Source organism: Lactuca virosa, chromosome 8 (genome assembly GCF_052849685.1).
Source record: "Lactuca virosa cultivar CGN04683 chromosome 8, Lactuca_virosa_CGN04683_v6, whole genome shotgun sequence".
NCBI classification, from domain to species: domain Eukaryota; kingdom Viridiplantae; phylum Streptophyta; class Magnoliopsida; order Asterales; family Asteraceae; genus Lactuca; species Lactuca virosa.
The window spans coordinates 389,310,418-389,324,939 of NC_136433.1; the positions used below are offsets into that span (position 1 = coordinate 389,310,418).

The 14,522-nt window shown below is 39.7% G+C and overlaps 1 protein-coding gene and 1 long non-coding RNA gene across 2 annotated transcripts; one reads left to right on the forward strand and one right to left on the reverse strand.

The window, feature by feature from the left end:
• The first annotated feature begins 9,687 nt into the window (after positions 1–9,687).
• Positions 9,688–11,373, forward strand: LOC145131992 (uncharacterized). Its single transcript, XM_079066634.1, has one exon. The coding sequence runs from the start codon at positions 9,688–9,690 to the stop codon at positions 11,371–11,373; it is 1,686 nt and encodes a 561-aa protein (XP_078922760.1).
• A 1,350-nt stretch (positions 11,374–12,723) lies between these two features.
• Positions 12,724–14,122, reverse strand: LOC145134787 (uncharacterized). The gene is made up of 3 exons (XR_013719349.1): positions 14,078–14,122; positions 13,603–13,967; positions 12,724–13,465 (listed from the first exon to the last, which is right to left on the reverse strand). It is a non-coding gene; the product is annotated as an uncharacterized LOC145134787 (long non-coding RNA).
• Positions 14,123–14,522: the final 400 nt, after the last annotated feature.

The following is a 14,522-nucleotide window of genomic DNA, read 5'->3' on the forward strand; positions in this document are numbered from 1 at the left end:
AGAAATGCAGCTCACGAACACGTGTGCCAGGAATCGCCAGTAAGGAGGCAGGAGCTTCTTCACTGTGGGAGGGTAGATACCCTCGTATCCCATCCTCTCAAGAACCCTTTGTACATCTTCAATTCCAATTTCAGTAGGGAAATTAGATTCATCAATGACAAGCAAAGTATTTCTGATGTACTCCTCCGTAATAGTGATCTTGCAACCTTTGACTATGGCTTCAATTGTTATCTCTCCGTTGACCTTTTCTATTTTTACAGTTTGCCAAAATTCTCGGATGATGTTTTGATAAATGACGGGATTTACTGTGATGACATAGGATAAGCAGCACTCCCTTAGCCTGTAGATCATGGATTTGAACTCCGCATGAGCGACTGGAGGATCATCCAACACGATCGCCAAATTGTGCATATCCGCGAACTTAAGATTGGCCATTTTTTTTTGCACTAAACAAGCCAAGTAAGAAAACACATGATTTTAACAAGTTAAATCATTTAGTTTTCTCAATTAGACAATTTATTTTGGCTTTTAAAAATTAGTTTGACTACAAAATATTGGAGTTTATGGTCAAAATAGTCAAACATTGGAGTTTACGGTCAAAGGAAGTCAAGCATGGGTTTACGGTCAAAGATGGTCAACAGACCGTAAACTGAGTTTACGGTCGTAAGACCAAAACTTGGGTTTACAGTCGTAAGACCAAAACTCGGGTTTACGGTCGTAAGACCACTTTGGGTTTACGGTTCTTAAATGATCCGAAACCGTAAACTCCTCGTGAACAGTAAACGCCGACAGAACTTTAAACTTCGATTACTCCTTCGTTTTTTGGTCGGAATGGCGAATAGAGAGCATATCCTTGGTCGGATTCATCATACCTTCGAGATGTACTAGGCCGATTTCTCAAAAACTTCAACAAAAATTTCGATGAGAGAGAGTAGAGAGAGAGAATGTGATTGCGGCTGTAAAGGGAGAGCAGGAGGTGGAAAAGGGTTTACGGAAGTAAACTCTTTGTTTTATACTTCCTCGAAATAACCAGTCTCCCACACAGTGTAAAACCCAGTCTTTTATCCCGATAAAATTTTTAAGAATAAATCTCTTGAGGATTTATTTAAAATAAAAATAAAAATAAAATTAAAATAAAATTAAAATTAAACTAAAAATAAACTAATTTCTAAAATTTAAGAATTAAAGGATTTAAAAAATAAATTTTGACAATTATAAAAAATAAAATAAAATTAGAATAAAAATTAAAAATAAAATAAAACAAAGGAAAATTTAAATTTTGAACAAACAAAATTTATTTCAACACTACTAACAAGATCTTGTGACACTGGGATCAAAGTTGTTAGACAACCTTAATCCGCTTGTCGGTACCTTTCATCTTCACATCTTTATCTGGTCGATCGCTAGTATTGTGGTCTACTTAAACACGAAAAATCGTGACAGATTTTGGACATTAATATTTGTTACAAGACAAGTGAGCTTAAGTTCCTAGATACTATATCTTAAGGACCATTCAGCTGACGACGACCAGGGATATTGTTGTCCACCTAAATTGAGCAGCGAGATCTATAGACAATCTTTGAGAGTTCAATTGTTAATTGTACTGGAACATGTTTCCCGCTTCCTGATATGCCCCCGTAATCAAGAACTTCCAGAGTACTCCTTACATCGGGTGAGAAGACAATCATTAAGAGAGAGGATGAATTCAGACTATTATTAATTATAGTTTTTAGAGGGATTAAGATGTAGAAGGGTGCATATATTGTGTACCAGGTCGGATTATGAGTCACGCAAAGGAGACAGTATATGGCTAACATATGGGAAGAATTTCATAGATTTAATATGCAGAGAGATAGATTTGCATATGTTGCTGTCCAGGTCGGATCTCTTCCAATCACGCAGAGGAGGCAACATATGACTGACAGATAGGAAGAGAAAGAAAACAATTTTCTACAGACCTAACTTATCGGAATTTACCAGTCGCCCCATCAATACCGGATTTAAGGACAGAATCCGCACATCGAGGAGAAGTTAATCCACGGTTCCAAGTACGGGTTCATTTAATGTGACGAGTCGATTCCCATATATATCTCCCTGCTCAAACTATCCAAGCATCGTATTGTCAGGCTAACTGGATCTAACTAGGTCAAGATTTGTTAAGTCTAAGAATTTCTTAAGTTCAACTCTGCCTTGTCAAGTCCATTTATAATCTTTCGTGCCTACCGACGCATCAGCCCAGAGTAAAGACCCTTCAATTTTGGGTACGTTACGCAGACTCAGATTGCCTGTTATCACTTGATAATATCACTTCCCAGTCTTTTATCAACAAGCAAAACTGTTAGAGACAATATTTTTGATTTTTCTGAAATTTTTAATGTTTTTGGATTTTTGTTTATTTCTCCCCCTAAATTTGTGCATGGAAGAGAATGAAATGACTGAAATGCTCAAATTTAAACTAAGAAAAACCTAAAAAAAAATCCTCAAAACGAATCATTTTTAAAAATCCCACAAGCACATCGAATCGAGCTTTGTGAAAAGGCTTTGTGAACAAGTCCGCCACATTATTATCAGTGTGAACATGTTCTAGCCTAATGAGCGAACGCTCATAGCAATCTCTAATAAAATGAATTTTGATGTCAATGTGCTTGGTTTTGGAATGTTGGACAGGATTTTTAGTGATTTGAATAGTAGCCTCATTATCACAAAAAATTGGGGTTTCTAGATAATTCAAACCGTAGTCCAACAGCTGATGTTGGATCCATATGACTTGAGAACAACAGGCAGACGCAGCTACATATTCCGCTTCTGCTGTTGAGGTTGAGACCGTATGCTGCTTCTTGCACTGCCATGAGACCAGTCTATCTCCAAGAAACTGGCATCCTCCTGAAGTCGATTTTCTATCAAGCTCACACCCGCCATAGTTGCTGTCTGCAAAAGCATAAAGGTCAAATTCGGGATTTTTCGGATACCAAAGGCCCAGTTTTGGGCAACCTTTGAGATACCGAAAAATCCGTTTAACAGCAATTAGATGAGAGAGTTTAGGATTGGCCTGGTAGCGTGCGCATTGACAGACCGCAAACATTACATCTGGGTGGCTGGCAGTCAGATACATAAGCGATCCGATCATTGATCGATAATACGTCTGATCTACGGATTCGCCTTCAAGATCAGGAGTCAGTAAAGGTCTCTCCGCCATGGGTGTAAGAGCAGGTTTCGCGTCTTGGAACCCGAACTTCTCCAGCATATCATCCACATACTTCGCTTGGTGAATTAGGATTCCGGTAGAAGATTGTTTGACCTGAAGCCCCAGAAACATGGTCATCTCCCCAAGAGAACTCATCTCAAACCTTTTCTTCATCACACCTTCAAATTCCTTGCAAAGCTGTGGACAGGTTGACCCGAAGATAATGTCGTCAACATAGATTTGAACTAGTATCTGATCATTACCCACATGCTTGATAAACAAAGCTTGATCAATGGTGCCGCGATAGTATCCATGCTCGAGCAAATGCTTTGTTAGAGTCGCATACCATGCTCGAGGAGCTTAATGTAACCCATACAATGCTTTGTCCAACTTGTAGACACGATTAGGGAACTTTGAGTCAACAAACCCAGGGGGCTGATCAACATAAATTTCTTCCTTCACCTTGCCATACAAGAAGGCAGTCTTGACATCCATTTGGTAGACCGTGAAATTCATGTAGGAAGCATATGCGAGAAAGATGCGAATAGCCTCCAACCGAGCCACGGGAGCAAATACCTCAGTATAGTCAAGACCCTCAATTTGTCGAAACCCGCGAACCACCAGCCTTGCTTTATTTCGCACGATCACACCTGAATCATCTTGCTTATTACGATAGACCCAACGCGTGTCAAGAGCCCTTTTACCCTTCGGTAAGTCAACCAACTTCCAAACCCCGAGCTTTTCAAACTGATTCAGCTCTTCATGCATTGCATCCACCCAGCTGGGATCATTCAAAGCCATGTCAACATTCTTCGGCTCTATTTGAGATATAAAGCAAGAGTAGAGACATGCATTAACGTCTCCACTCTGACTTCTGGTTTTAACTCCATCTCCCAGCTGGCCAATGACGTTATCGATCGGATGATTGCGTTGAATACGTGAGGGAATGTCTTGGCTGATATCATTGATAGAAACAGGAAGAGTGTGAATATTGAAACTTCCATCATTTACTGATTGATTCACATTAGATGAATCTGCTACAAACTCATTTGCGATTTCTTCGGGAAAGAGGAGTTCCATAAACGTTGGATTGACAGCGGAAGCGTCTCTGGACATGAACTCTCTTTCAACGGGTGTAAGAGGTGTAGCATCAGTATTAGGAGTTCCATCTTGAACTTTAGACTCTGGACTATTAGGTTGATCAGATGGCTCCCCCTCAGGTGGAGCAGAGGACTCCTCCCCAGATGGAGCAGAGGACTCCCCCTCAACCGTTGGAGGTCTGTAGACAACTTCTTCGTCTTCGTCTTCATACACGATCTTCGAACCAGAAGAGGATCCACTTGAACTATTTGAAGACACATTTAAAGATTTGAAAAGCGATGTGTAATCAAAAAAGCGATGTGTAATCAAATAACCAGTCAGGACCCACTCGAGTGTCTGTTTCATTCTCCTCCAGCCAGCGTATGTCATAGGATTCGACTATCTGCTTAGTCTTCTTGTTGTAAACCCTATACGCGGTGCGCGCAGCATACCCTACAAAGTAACAATCATCGGCTTTGGCGTGGAATTTAGGGTTGGATTCCAAATGAAGAAGGGTGCAGGGGCAGCCAAATACACGGAAATGGCTGACAGAGGGCTTGTGTCCATAGAGAATTTCATACGGTGTCTTCATCTGTGCTTTGTTGATTAGAACACGATTCTGCACGTAGCAAGCAGTATTAATCGCCTCAGCCCAGAAGAAAACAGGTAGTTTGGAATCACAAAGCATCGTCCTTGCGACGTCTTTCAATGTACTATTTCTCCTTTCAGCAACACCGTTTTGTTGAGGCGTGTGAGCAGAGCTATATTGACGCACTATCCCCTTTTCTGCGCAAAAATGGTCAAGAACCGAATTCTTGAACTCAGTTCCATTGTCAGTACGAAGCGCTTTCACTTGATTGTTGGTCTATTTCTCAATCATCACCACGAACTTCTTTATCAGTTCAGCAACCTCCGTTTTGTTGGATAAAAAGAAAACCCACGTAAACCGAGAGAAATCGTCGATCACAACGAGGCAGTATGAGCTTCTGTTGATGCTCAGGACGTTGACCGGACCAAATAGGTCCATGTGTAACAATTGGAGCACTTGACTTATTGAGTTGACATGCTTGGGCAGGTGTGGTTTCCGATGGTGTTTGCCTTGAGCACAGGAAACGCACTTTTCAAATGTAATAAAGTCTCTGACGGGTAGGCCTCGGACCATCTCATTCTTGGCAAGACGATTCAAGTTTTTCGCGTTAGCATGACCGAGCCTTCGGTGCCACAGCATTGCGTTTTGTTTGGCGACTTTTGAGAAGAGGCAAGTGACTTGTTCAGGGAGATTGGTGTTCATGTCAATAATGTAAGCATTCCCATCCCGCTTAGATTTGACGAGGATCCATTCTTCCGGGATGACAATGCCTGGCTTTAAGATCATACATTCCTTGTCGGTAAAATGGGTGGAGTAGCCTTTGTCGCAAATTTGGGAAACGCTCAACAAGCTGTGCTTTAACTCGGGAGCGAAGTTGACATTCTCAAAGCTTAACACTCCATTTGTAACAGTTCCTCTTTGCGTGATCTTTCCTCCATCTCCGCCCGCAAAGGAAACATACCCCCCATTAAAGGATTGAATTTCGCTCAATTGGGATATGTCTCCAGTCATATGCCGGGAGCAGCCACTGTCGACGTACCAGGGACGAACGACATTCCTCCGCAACTGTCCCTGCAAAATGAGCGGAATCATTTAGATTTAGGAACCCATGTCATTACAGTCCTGGGTTTCCTTTTTACTTTCTCTGAATTAACATTTAAAGATTTCAAACTAGGATCCTCATTCCTAATTACTTCAGAGGGTGGCAAAGATGGATTAGAAAGTGATTTAGGCTTCCATTGAAGTTTAGGTTTTACAACATTCTCTTGTGGTTTTGAAATAGATTTCTTAGGAGTTTGCACAAAGCTTCTGGATGTTCTACCAGAAGTGGTTGAAGATCTAGAATTGCTTTTTGACGAAACCGATCTTGGCGGAGCCTTGTTCGGTTTTGGCAAGCTCTTTTGAGTTTTGTTGATAAAAACCTTTTTATTCTTTTGAAAAACAGCTCTTTTTCTACTTCGGTCATCTTTCCAATCATCAATTCGAGAACAATTTCTTGAGGATTTTCTAATTAATGACCTTCCTCGAGATTCGTTCTCTCCTCTTGATGACAGATAGTTCACAAAGATCCTGTTATGGCAATTCCTAGCTATGTGACCACCAACGCCACAATTAAAACAAGTCTGTTTATTATTTGAACTTGTGCTACATTTATCAGATTTATTTTCTTGATGGACACTCTTACTTTTCTCAGAGGAGCATACATGAGAGACAGATTGTGATATAAGTGAGGGTGCCTCAGAAGGTATGACATGTGGAATTGATGGTTTTTCATGAGAATTGCCAGCATCAGAATTACCAAAAAGTTCATCAAACATATCAAAGAAATTAAATTCAACAGAATCAGAAATAGGAACATCACACAAAATATTATCAGTCTTAACATCAGAATCACAAATAGGAATAGAAACATCAGAAATAGGAACAGAAACAGAAACACCAACTCCATGCTTTGCCTGATCTAAAGGATGATCTGCAGAGGAAGAAGAAGCGTCAGTACTTTCAACATTTATAAATCCTCCTGAAACGAAGCCAGATGGATTGCCATAAACTATAAAAGATTCATTGGCAATCTCATCTTTGGACAAGGGTTGATACTGATAGGTATGATTATATGGAGGAGGCACGCTATCATATCCTAAACCCTTAGACTGATTTCGTTTAAAATCCATGCAGTGATCAATCATGGTGGCAACTACCTCTCTTGATCCATTAAATTTTTGAAAAGCAAAGTTTGCAGAATTAAACCTTTCCTTTAATGTATCAAGCTCGGCAGTTAGCGCATCATTTTGTCTTTTAACATAATTATACAGTTCACATTTCTCACTGTACTCTGCCTGGATTCTTCTAAAATCGTTTATCTTAGCTTCTAATTGGACTTTAAGAGGCTTTTGTCCTTTCCTAAGTTGGTAGCCCTCATATCTAAGGTCCTCTACTTCTCTACGCAATAATTGGACTTCATCACGAAGAACTTTAACATATTCTTTACATGCATAAGAACAGGATGGTAGGGTTACCTCGCTTCTCTTGGGCTCAGAAGAAGTAGACGCCATGAAAGCAAACTGCAGCTCCATCATTTCTGCCTCGGGATCAGCTTCATCAGTCTTTAATGAGGCATCATCGATCTGAGCAAGGTGAGCATTTTCTGGCCCTGAAATGTTCAAAGCCTGAATCTGATCCTCCCAGTCAAAAGACTGAGTGACCATAGCGGTCTCACCATTAGCTGCAGCACCTGCATGGTTGTTTCCCACTGCTACCATCATTCTGTTGTTGTTGACCCTGCGATCTGGTTTAGGACATTCACGAGCAAAGTGACCCGGCTCGTGGCAGTTTAAACATCTCAGCGTGCTCTTGTTGAATCCCACCTTCTTGTCAGCATTTATGCCCCAATTGCTCTTCCCAGTCTTCTTAGCAAACTGCTTGGCCCTGAAAACAGCCATAGCAATCTGCCACGTGATGTCCATCTCTTCTACGTCTTCAGGATGAATCTGGTCCAGGTCAGCAAATGACAGCTGAGGTGGAAGCTCTCCAGCTACAAACGCATTATAGCAGTTAACAAGCCTAGTAGCTAGAGCCAGATTTTCATCAGTATCCTTAGGGTTTGAGGAAGAGGCTACAGTAGGTACATTTGGGGAAGGAACAACTTGTGGGGAGATAAATGGTTGATTCTGAGGATGAGGAATAGGTGATGCAGCAGCGAAGGTCTGAATTTGAGGTGGTTTAGCAGTAAACCCTTGACCTGAAGAGGACATGATTGAGGAAAGAGCATTGTTGGATGAGATCCCAAGATTTGTAGTAGAGTATGAGCTCACGTGATTGATCTCTCTCTGTTTGTCATCAATATCACAAGATTTGATGATTGCCATGGTTTCAGCAAGAGTGAGGCGGTTTAGATCCTTAGTCTTCTTGATCACAGCAACATTCATATCCCATGATCTGGGAAGAGCATTGAGAAGCTTTTTGTTGATTTCTGACTTGGTCAAGTAAATCCCAGATATGTTCATATCCGTTGTGAGAGTTGTGAACCTCTGCAATTGAGCCTCAAGAGTCTCTCCTGGAATGTAGTTGAACATGTTGAACTTTTGCCTCAACATGTCCTGGCGACTCTCCTTCATATCCTCATTTCCCTCATAAACTTCAGTTTGGGCTTCCCATAGATCTTTAGCTGAAGTGTACTCACGAAAACCTTGAGCAATATCAGGAGATAATGCCATGGTTAAAGTGGCTAAAGCTCTTTCTTGCTCTTCTATTTTCTCAAACTCCTCATCAGTGTAGTTTTCAACCTCCTTGTCAATCACTTGGCCTGCAACTGTCGTAGTGATTCTAATAGGGCCTCTAAGAATGCTTCTCCATACCTTAAAGTCCTTCATTTTGATGTACTTTTCAATTCTATACTTCCATTCGGGGAAACCAACCGCAAACATCAATCTTGGAATTCGTGTGGTGGTGCCCATAACAGCGTCAAGTTCATGGAAATGATTTTGACCTTGAGAATCCATTTGAGATTAAGCAAATTAAGCAAATTAAGTTCAAAATTTGAGTTTACAGTTGAAAGGGTTTACGACCGTAAACTGAGTTTACGGTCCAGATGATTTCGACCTTAAACGGAGTTTACGGTTCTGAGCTTACGACCGTAAACTATGTTTACGGTTGAACAATTTATGGTTTGTGAGTTTCCGGTTTATGTGTTTACGGTTCTCGAAACTTGGTTTACGGTTTATGAAGATTCAGTGTTTACGATTCTTGATGTTTTTGATTCAACAACCGTAAATGGAGTTTACGGTTGACAGCAAACTCCCAGAAAACCCTTATGAACACGATTTTTCAGTAGAAACGATTCCCTTCACTACGTAAACACTAACAGCAGGTTCGAACTTCAAAGATATCGGTTGAAATAGCCCAAAAATCGATTGAAAGAAGCTTTAACACCGGTTTTAGCTCTGATACTAATTGTAAGGTCCAAATATGGATCTTTACCAGTAGTTAAGCAACAATCAATCACAGAATAAGAATAAGATGAAAAGAAATCAAGCTTGCACACGATTATATTGAGAAAATCGTCTAGTACAACTCGATAGGACTCTATGGCATCAACAACAACTAAAAGACTAACACCTCCTCTATATATACAAGACACGATCATAAACTGGGTTTGCGACCGTAAACAGAGTTTACGGTCGTAAACGTGCTTACGGCCGTAAACACAGTTTACGGTCGTAAACACACAAAAAGTTCAACAATCAACAAACAACCCATAAACACTATAACAGACTCATTCTGAACACAAAACAATGAAAGCCTAGACCAAACCATTTCCAGGGTCCTTCACTTACGGATGCTATTATGTCACCAGAAAGGATGTACATCGTTTGATGACTTGCGTACTGTTTCTGGTGCTGTTTACCCAACTTTCAGAGCTGCCTGTAATGCACTTGGATTGATAGGTGATGATATCGAGTGGTTGACATGTTTCACAGAGGCTTCAGTCTGGGCAACTGCATCACAACTACGATCGCTTTTCTGTCATCTACTGTTATTCTGTGAGGTTAGCAATCCACTTTTGCTGTGGAATACAGCGTGTGATCAGATGAAAGACGACTATTTACATTGCCTCACAATTGAAATACCAGATAAGACAGTTGCTTCTGTTGCAGAGATAGTTGAACAACAACTGCTTCATGATTTAGAAGATACACTCCGCTCGGCGGTCCCATCAAAATCGATGGCAGACTTTGGCCTTCCAGTTCCGTCAATGGATATGATTGGTGTCCTACGAAATCGACTGCTCTTCGAAGAAATGAGCTACGACAAGGAAACACTACTGAAACAGCACAATGATCTCCTACCAAAGCTAAACGGTGACCAGCGATCAGTCTACAACAAAGTTGTTACTTCCATACAAGACAAAAAACAAACACTAATATTTGTCTATGGACACGGTGGTACTGGTAAAACATTTTTGTGGACAACTATTCTTTCACATTTGAGGTCGACTGGCAAGATTGCTTTGGCTGTTGCTGCTTCTGGAATCGCATCGCTTTTGTTACCCTCTGGAACGACTGCACACTCAAGGTTCAAAATACCTATCGATTTAAACAACAAAAACTCATGTGATATAAAAAAACGCACCTTCCTTGGAGATCTTCTGCAGCATACAACACTCATTATCTCGGATGAGGCACCGATGAGTGATAGAAGGTGCTTTGAATTTTTGGACTGTTCACTTAGAGATGTCCTGGATTGCGACGAAAAACCATTCGGAGGCATATCTATACTCCTTGGTGGTGATTTCCGCCAAACTCTTCCTGTTCTACCAAAGAGTACACGTTCCGAAATCATAGCATTAACTCTACCAAGTTCGTATTTATGGACATACTTTAGTATTCACTTCTTACATACGAACATGAGACTAGAGTCCTGTGATGCAGTACCTCATGGTACAATGTCCTCATCGGATTTTGCCACATGGCTGTTGGCTATTGGTAATGGACTTATAGGTGTACCTGACAAAGATGACCCACGGGACACAAGTTGGATACAAATTCCACCTTCACTTCTAATTTCACCTTCCTCCAATTCCTTGCAAACCTTAATAGATTTTGTCTATGGGGATGGTACACTTAATCAGCCGACTGCAGGAGACCTTTCAGCAAGAGCAATAGTTTCTCCCACAAACGATTCAGCAGATGAGATAAACACTCATGTTTTAGAAATGGTCACAACAGCTGCGAAGGTATACAATAGCACAGACTCCATGCAGCCAAATGCAAAACATACATCGGATTTGGAGGGGCTCTATCCAATTGAATACCTAAACCAACTAAGCTTTCTAGGAATACCACCACACGACCTTTTACTTAAGGTCAACTGTCCGATAATGCTGTTAAGAAACATAAATAAAAAAGAAGGCTTATGTAATGGTACTCGTATGATTGTGTCACAATTGTTACCAACTGTTATCGAAACCATAATCATAACCGGTACATCCATCGGAAAACGTGTATATATATACCACGCATAAAGTTCATACATAAGTCATCAGATCTGCCATTCATCTTTTCGCGAAAACAGTTTCCAGTTAAAGTTTGTTACGCAATGACTATCAACAAGAGTTAAGGGCAATCACTACGTAAAATAGGTATCTACTTGTCACAGCCTGTCTTCGCACACGGACAACTTTACGTTGCCCTTTCCCGAGCAACATCACCGGATTCCATAAAGATACTAATAAACAACACTGTCACAATGAAAACCAACATAACAAAAAATGTTGTCTTCAAAGATCTACTGCAGAAAGTTATTTGAATCGAGGTCTACAGTATCACTACCTGTCCTGCCTTTCATGAACCTTACTACTTTTTACTTTTTTCATACATTCTTTGCTATTCCAAAATTCTTTACATGTTTATTCACTTTTTTATATTCATCTGGATATACTACTGACCTCCATATCTTTTCTTATATTAGAGAGACCACACAAATGATGACGACTATCTCAGAACTCAAAGCTGAAGGTATCGGAGGGCCCTTACAGGTTAGAATTCTACGCAAATGGAAGCACGATGTCCGCCAATATGAAACCTGGTACCTGGCTGTTGACAGATTTGTAAGTTCCTACCAAAACATATGACAACAAAATGGGTTGAAAATTGAAAAAATTTCAGCAAATGAAATATGTACCAACCAACATGTGATGCCTGTTTATAAGAATACAACAATAACAGTTTCTGAACATGAAGTTTCATGCAATTAAACTTCATATCAACCAAATCATTACCAATTGCCTTTTAATATTGATGAAAAGAACTGCTTTCTTTGTTAAAAAAACATATACGATTACCATATAATATGACTACCTAAGCCCAAAAACACACCTAATAACACTGATTATAACACTATAATAATCCGTTCGTACAGGCTGATGCAATTCAAATTCTTGGATAGCGAACAAATCAGAGCTACATTGAATCTATTTTTAATGTTTCAGAGTGTTATGTCATATCTGATTACAACTGCCCAGCGTTAGAAAAGTATCAAAAGGTTCTTGAAAATGACATCTACATATATGTTGGTCTGAACTCTATCATACAACCAATTCCAGACACAACAACAATTCCAAAAAACTGGTTTCGCTTTGTTTCAAAGTCGCATCTGATAGAACTCAGAGAAACACCACCATATTATCCAGGTATTCTTCACAATAAACAAGTTCATAGTACCAGTACTTCTTACATACTTATATTTCCTTCTAAACAGACTTCATTGGTGTTCTATCAAAGATAAGAGATTGCACGAAAACAAATAAGGAACCGTTTGTCTTACTTATTATCACAGATGAAAGGTATATATAATAACCATCAAACTACACTTATAAGTTCTAACATCACTGTTTAGCACCAAAAACAACCAAAATTTCAATAGTGGTAGTGACCTCGCAATCAATCTATGGAGAGAATGCATAACAAATCCACATAAATTCAACCGTGCCGCCCTGGATCATGCGGCTACGCCAACCGTTGTTGCAGTAACAAACCTAAAACCATCAAAATCTAATGGTATCCTCTTCTACATACTAGCATATATATATGTAATATGACTATGACACTGTATCCTCTGATGCCCTTAATCACCAACTAACTTACATACAGGAGCATTACGACATGGGTCATCACATGCTACACATATCTATGTGAATCCAGATATATCGGAGACAACAGCACTGATTAATTTGTAAGTGACATACATTACAGAACAATATTATCCTTCATATCATCGATATCATATACCAACAAGTATACGACCTTAGATTCACAGGACCCTCAAGGCCAGTGTCGGCACCATCTGGAACCCCCTCAACCTTACATGACATGAAACTGAAAACCCGATCTGATCTGCTGGTAAGATGATAGCACTAATACAACTTTTTACAAATACACACCATTTTGTACTCCCACAACCAGGTCACCTTTGCCTATAGGATAAAACATTCATGGTACAAGCTTCAATCAAGGACTTTCACTTCCAAAACACCTGGTACCAAGCAACATGTCCGATCTGCAAAGATCCGATTTTCAGAAGAGGTTATGACTGGTACTGCAGTGCACATGGGCTGACTGAAAAACCAAACTACATGTAAGTATATACTCAATCAAACAAAAAACAATTCTTCACCAACTACACAATTTACAACTGTTCTATATCCATAGGTACAAATTAACAGTAACCATTACCGACACTACAGAGACCATACCTGCAGTTGTATCCGAAACATCATGTCGAAAGTTGTTAAACTCATCACTTGACAAATACATATCCGACAACCCCCACACAAATAGAAACAGACTGCCTGCAACCATCACCGATCAAAAAGAACAAACAAAAACAATGTTTATCCAAATGTTGAGGGCATCAGCACCTGACAACATCCGCTTCATAATAATTGACATCCATGACCCAACAACAACACCAGAGCCACCTGTTCCGACAACACCAGCCCTATCACGGATGACAAGAATGCGAAAAGATAACACATCAGCTGAAGAAGACAGAACTCCTCAATCCATCGCACGTGCTCTCACCTTCAGTCCACCAGGTAATAACCCAATCTACCAATATCTAAGATAAAAAAATTATTATCCACAATGAATGGTAACACTTTTCCAATTCACCTATCACAGGCCCACCACCAGCAAAAAATCAAAAACGGAGCAGCAAATAGTAAATACCACAAAGCTGCACTTTCAACCCCATGTTTTGTTTCGAATGATATCATTATCGTTTTGTAACAAATGTGATAAACAAGTATCCTATGTATAAACACTCCATCAAAACATCCTGCTATCCGAAACTATAATTAGTCACACTGTTTGCATGCTTGTCCTAGAAGAAAAAATTAATTTCCTTCCTCTATTAATTAATAACTCACTTATATACAACAATACAATTATTCCCGACCTAAAAACAACTTTGGACAAAAAGACAAATATACCCTGTAAGAAAAACAAATTGTTACAAAATATTATTCTATTTAAACCTGAACAAAGAAATGAGAAAAGTGAATCCTAAATCCCAGCACCAGTAATTGTTGTTCGCTTTCTATCCGTTACAGATACAAAACAGCCACTATCTATTTCAAATATATAATTTAAATAACTTAAGTTTACTAATTTC